Source organism: Beta vulgaris, chromosome 5, assembly GCF_026745355.1.
Source record: "Beta vulgaris subsp. vulgaris cultivar EL10 chromosome 5, EL10.2, whole genome shotgun sequence".
Classification (NCBI taxonomy): domain Eukaryota; kingdom Viridiplantae; phylum Streptophyta; class Magnoliopsida; order Caryophyllales; family Amaranthaceae; genus Beta; species Beta vulgaris.
The window spans coordinates 61,491,280-61,497,139 of record NC_079206.1 but is presented as its reverse complement, the minus strand read 5'-3'; the positions used below and the strand labels follow the sequence as shown (position 1 = coordinate 61,497,139).

The window sequence follows — 5,860 nt, the reverse complement described above, 5'->3', positions numbered from 1 at the left end:
TGAATCTCTCTCTCTCCTGATTTTCATTAATGGAAACCATAGCTAAATTATCAAAAAAAAAAAAGCTTGGTTTTGTCTCTCAAGTCCAGTTTGAAGGGGGTGTATAAATTATATTGAGTGAGAAGTCATATATTTATCATTTTACATTCTTATATAAATAGACTACATCAGCTACTATTCATTTTAACGAAAATAATTATTTTTCTCTCTGCTCAAACATAATGAAATTCTCTCTAGTTTTGAGCTGATTTGTTTTCTTTATTAAGTAGTTAGCCATGTTAGTTCATTCCCTTCGTATTTTTTTTCCATCTTGTTAGTTAAATTTCATTGAATTTTTTGTATGCATCTAGCCAATCTAGGTGCCTTTGATCAACTTGGCATAATATAAGAACCCTTACAACTGTGACAATTGTCTTATCCGTGCTAGATTGGAAGTCGGAACTTGAAAATTGTAAGAAAGCAATTCAATTGGTCTATCTTAAGGTCATAAAAATTTCATGATAATATAGTTTTAGCTAACTCTACCCTCTATTATATAGATGTTCTCGTTAATCGTAACCTTCGTCGTAATTTGCAACCACAATTAAGTTCCATACCTTGGTGTCATTGGTAAGCTGTATCTTTGTTAGATTCTTCGTAATCAGAAAATTGTTGTTTAATCAATACTCCCATACTGTGTACTGTATAGTAACCTAGATTACATCACCCATACTTATCCCACCTGGAAAAAACTTGGTTAACTCACCGGGTAGACTACCCACCCCATAATATAAGGTTGTGTAATTATGATTGTGGAATCCAACTAGACTTAAATACTAATATTTTAATTGTCTATTAATAACGGGTAGTCTACCCGGTAGGTTACTCAAGCAATGTCGATCCCACCTTACTCTAAAAATGGAAATAAGTCAAAACGAAGTCAGAGGAGCAGAGAGATACCTTGCTTCATCAATTAGGAGGTTGGTACACTTGTTTGTTCTTTTTTGCCTTTCTTTCTTTAGAAAAAAGCCTTAGACAATGGAGGCTGACTTAAAGCACTTTACTCTAACAGTAAAAGTTGATAACTTGCTTATTTTTCTTTGATTAAACATGTTAAATTAACCTTAAGTTCATGCTAAAATATCTTCTTCTTTTTATCTATTGATTTCTGTAATAAATCATTTTAGAATGTAATTCTTGTCGGTTTCTATAGTTGCTTATTTTCTTTATTTTTTATTAGTCTTTACTCTTGAGTTATACACCAAAGAAAAATAATAATATAGATTGAACTAAGGAAATGTGTAAAGGATAACCGAACTATGTATAATACTAATTAATTAATCTTATTTAGTAAGTCGAAGTTGAAATCTCAAGCATATAAAGCACTAGAAAGAATATAAAATAAAATTATGAAATAAAAAGAAAGGAGGATTATTTTCTCTACTATAATTTACAAAGATGCTACTTCCTCCCTTTTTATAATTTTTATTTTGATCAACTTTCTCTCACAAAAAAATTGAGATAGGAATAAACAGAAGAAAATGGAAGAAGTAGTGTTTAGAAATGTTAATGTCAAATAGTGAGTGATTTGATGCTCTCTCACAAAAAAATCTGGTAGGAATATATAAAGCAAAAGAAAACGGAAGAAGTAATCCCTCCGTATCAAAATATAGTTTCTGTTTCTATTTTGGGAGTTAAATTTTACAAACTTTGACCAAATATTCTCATTATTGTATAGAAAAAAAAATACTCATATGGGTTCTTGTTAGATTTGTGTCAATGTGTACATTCATATTATCAACTTTCTATATTTTTTACTAATATGAAATAGAAGATATCGTAGTCAAATGTACGTTTTGAAAACTGTGTAAAAAGAAACAAGAACTATATTTTGAGAGTTGAGACAGAGGAAGTAGTATTTAGAAAGGCTAATGTCCAATAATGAGTGATTTGATACTTTCACCAAAGGATCACTAGTTGATCTACAATAAATGTGTAGTGGGGTTAATACAAACTAATAGATTTGTACTGTGTTATCAATTTCGGAAAAGAAATTTCAAAATTCTCAAGTTTTATAATAATAAATATCTCAAATTTAAGTGGGGTCACTTTTACAAAGGTAGATAATTAATCTTATCACACAAAAACCCAATCCATACAAATATATTAAAAGGCGTGCGAAAACAAGAAACTGTGTCACGTGACGCTCTTTCTAGGGAGTTTTAGTTCATGTAATCCATGTACAATAAAAAAATTAGGAAATTACATAGTATAAGGTTTGATCCCGAGACCTCAAGTACATATACTAAAGTTCTAAGTTTCTAACCACTAAGCTAAGTTGTATTAGTGTTATTATCATAAAGTATTATATTAATAAATGAAATTTTTTCTTACCCGGGGCATAGCCCGGGCCTAATAACTAGTTAACTTTCACAACTTGCATAGGTTGAAAATCGATCCCAAAATCTCTTGGTATCAGGAGGAAAACTGTTATCATCATTAGGCTATCACTTACTCTTATATAGAGAAGTACTTTTAGGCATCAATGGTTGAAACATTTAGGACACAAATCAATATCATTAATCTCTCATTAAACTTTGAAAGTTGAGTGCGACTTAGGTGTAGCATGTATAATGACATAGACTTTAAAAAGAATGACATGAACTATATAAATAATGACATGAATCTCATATCATTTTGTCTTTGTCAATTTTTTTTTTTTAAAAAAGCGTTTATTTATAGGTTATTACCCATAACTTATGGTGTAATAATTACGCTCAACCATGTGTGAAAAAGTTTACTATCAATCTAGAACTTCAGTTAATAATTTAATCTCCTTTTTGAAACAATATATATATTTGTCCCCTTCTATTCTTCCAAACTCCATTCAACCTATACTATATGCCCCATAAACCAACAATGTCTAAGCTACTCATCTTTCACTCATTTTTGTTCTTATTCACATTAATTCTACATGTAAGTTTCATTCATCTCCATTGTCCTTTATTTTAATTAACACTAGTATCTCACTTTTGTTTGTTTCTCTAACAAAATTTTCCAATTTTTCTGAACAATGCAGGTTTCATTTGCAGATAATAATAACAAACCAAACCCATTTTCAGCAAAAGCTTCATTGATACGTTACTGGAACACCCACATTTCCAACAACCATCCTAAGCCATCATTCCTCCTCTCCAAAGCTTCACCTCTCAACGCCATTGATACCGCGGTATTCACAAAACTTGTTGCCGAACACGCCCTTAACACCCGCCTCACCTCCTTCTGCTCCGCTGCAAACTTGTATTGCGATTTCGATACGTCGCTACAAGACCAAATTAACCGCCCAGCACCACCTCGCAAGGAAGACGCTAATTTTATGTCCTACACAAATAAGCAGTTCACAACTTATGGTAGGTCCCGTGGTGGTGGGGTTGACTCATTCAAGAACTACTCAGATAATATCAACATGCCTGTTAACTCGTTCACTCGGTACAGTTCTAACTCAGCAGGTCACGGTGAAAAGTTTGCCAACTACGCCGACAATGGTAATGTGGCTAACGACAGCTTCATGAGTTATGGAGCAGGTGGAACAGGTGGGTTAGGTGAGTTCAAGAATTACGAGTCAAATGTAAATGTTCCTAATCTACATTTTAGTAGTTACAGTGCAAGTGGTAACAACCACAAGCAATCATTTGGTTCTTATGCTGAGGATACCAACTCTGGGACCCAGGTTTTTACCTCGTATGGTAAAAACGGGAATGGGGTCCCTACGGAGTTTAACAGTTATGCTAAATCTTCTAATATTGTTGGGTCGACTTTTGCCAGCTATGGTCAATTGGCTAATGCAGCCAATGATTCTTTTAAAGGTTATGGGGGTAGTGCGAATAACCCTCATAATACGTTTAAGAATTATGGTTCAAAAGTAAGTTCGGGGGTTGAGGGGTTCGAAAATTATAGAGAGGGTGCTAATGTTGGGGATGATACTTTTCAAAATTACTTGAGAGATTCAACTTCTACCAAGGCAAGTTTTGTGAATTATGGTAAGTCTTTTAATCAAGGGATTGATAAATTTAAGGGGTATGGTAAGGGTGCTGTTAATCGTCACATAGATTTTAAGGGTTATGGTGTCAATAACTCCTTTAGTGGGTACGATAATAATAAGAAGGGGATTAACTTTAGTGGATACACTCAAAGTGCTCCTATGGATGGTAGTGTGGTAAATAAGTGGGTTGAGGAGGGTAAATTTTTTAGAGAATCAATGTTAAAACCTGGGACAGTTATGAAGATGCCTAATATTGAAGATAAGATGCCTAAAAGGTCGTTTTTACCCCGGGTTTTATCATCAAAATTACCATTTTCGACATCGAAGCTAGTGGAGTTAAGGGGAACTTTCAAGGCTAAGGTGAACTCCACACTAGAACGTGTGATTGTAAATGCACTAGGTGAATGTGAGAGGCCACCTAGTCAAGGTGAAACCAAAAAATGTGTTGCTTCGGTAGAAGACATGATAGATTTTGCAATTTCTGTATTGGGTGACAATGTAGTAGTCCGGACCACGGAAAATGTACACGGATCAGGTAAACAGGTCGTGATCGGATTAGTACGAGGGATTAATGGTGGTAAGGTGACAAAGTCAGTGTCATGTCACCAAAGTTTGTTGCCTTATTTACTTTACTATTGTCACTCTGTCCCCAAAGTTAGAGTTTATGAGGCAGATATATTAGACATGGAAAACAAAAGTAAGATAAATCAAGGTGTTGCAATTTGTCATCTTGATACTTCAGCTTGGAGTGCAGGGCATGGAGCCTTTTTAACATTGGGTTCCGGGCCGGGTCTAATCGAGGTTTGCCATTGGATCTTTGAAAATGATATGACTTGGGCTGTTGCAGATTAAAGTAAAAAGAATGGTGGATAAAGTTATTTTTGTTGCATTCTAAATCTTTTATGATTTGTATTATGATCTTAACTAAAAGAGATCCGATTTATGTTATCTAGAAATGGAGCAATTCAATTATTGTTAATTTGTTATTTAGTTAATATTAACGAGAATGATTGTGTTTGGAAATTATTGATCATCATGTTTCATTACCATGCTTGGAAGGCAATAGTTGATGATTTCTAGCCCCACAAACAACTGCCAGCAGGTGTGTACTTTACTGCAAAACCATGGCAATAAAATATAATACTTACTTATGTATACCGAAAATGTTGTCGACTGACTATTCAACGACATTTTTGTTTAATAGAAATTTCATTAATTGAATGAAAAATGCCATATATAATAGATATTAAAGAAAAAACAAGATATAATTAAACAAGGTTAAATCAAATTCGTCTTCGAATAAACTTGAATGAACCATATCGAGCAATATAACGCAACTTCCTTGTATTTGCTGAAAATAAAAGAGGTAGGAGAGACTAGGATTTAAGTGAGAAAAGAGAAAAAAAGAAAGGGCTAGGGTTAACGAAAAGTGGAACTTTTATAGGAATATAATAGCAACAATAATGTAATACTAATATACTACTAGTAGCTCGACCCATAAAGTACCACGAGTCTAAAGGATGACCATAAGTTTATTATTTATTGCTATTATTATTTGGGGAGCCTCTACATCTACATGCATCCAAATGTGTTAGAATTATTAGTTATTAAGCTTGGTCTATGTTTCGGATAAGGAAAATTTTCATTTACTAATATTTAACTTTAAAAAGATAATACTGATACCACTTGGTCTAGTGGTTAAGACTTTAGTATGTGAGCTTAAGGTCACAGTATCAAGCCTATACTATGCAATTTCTATTTTTTCTTATTATTGTACATGGATTAGATGAAGTAAAACGCCATCAGGAAAGTGCCACGTGACGCCGATACTAGGTAGTT

At 33.4% G+C, this 5,860-nt stretch overlaps 1 protein-coding gene across 1 annotated transcript; it reads left to right on the top strand.

The window, feature by feature from the left end:
* Window positions 1-2,793: 2,793 nt before the first annotated feature.
* LOC104894261 (polygalacturonase 1 beta-like protein 3) lies at window positions 2,794-5,047 on the top strand. Its single transcript, XM_010680446.4, has 2 exons — window positions 2,794-2,955; window positions 3,059-5,047. Exons 1-2 carry the CDS (start codon window positions 2,881-2,883, stop codon window positions 4,871-4,873), a joined length of 1,890 nt encoding a protein of 629 aa, XP_010678748.2. The 5' UTR covers window positions 2,794-2,880; the 3' UTR covers window positions 4,874-5,047.
* The last annotated feature ends 813 nt before the right edge of the window (window positions 5,048-5,860 follow it).

Bases quoted from the DNA above. Each gene is read 5' to 3' on its own strand.
- LOC104894261 (XM_010680446.4), top strand. From the start codon at position 2,881: ATGCCCCATAAACCAACAATGTCTAAGCTACTCATCTTTCACTCATTT. The intron at 2,956-3,058 runs GTAAGTTTCATT...TGAACAATGCAG, and splicing joins TATTCACATTAATTCTACAT to GTTTCATTTGCAGATAATAA.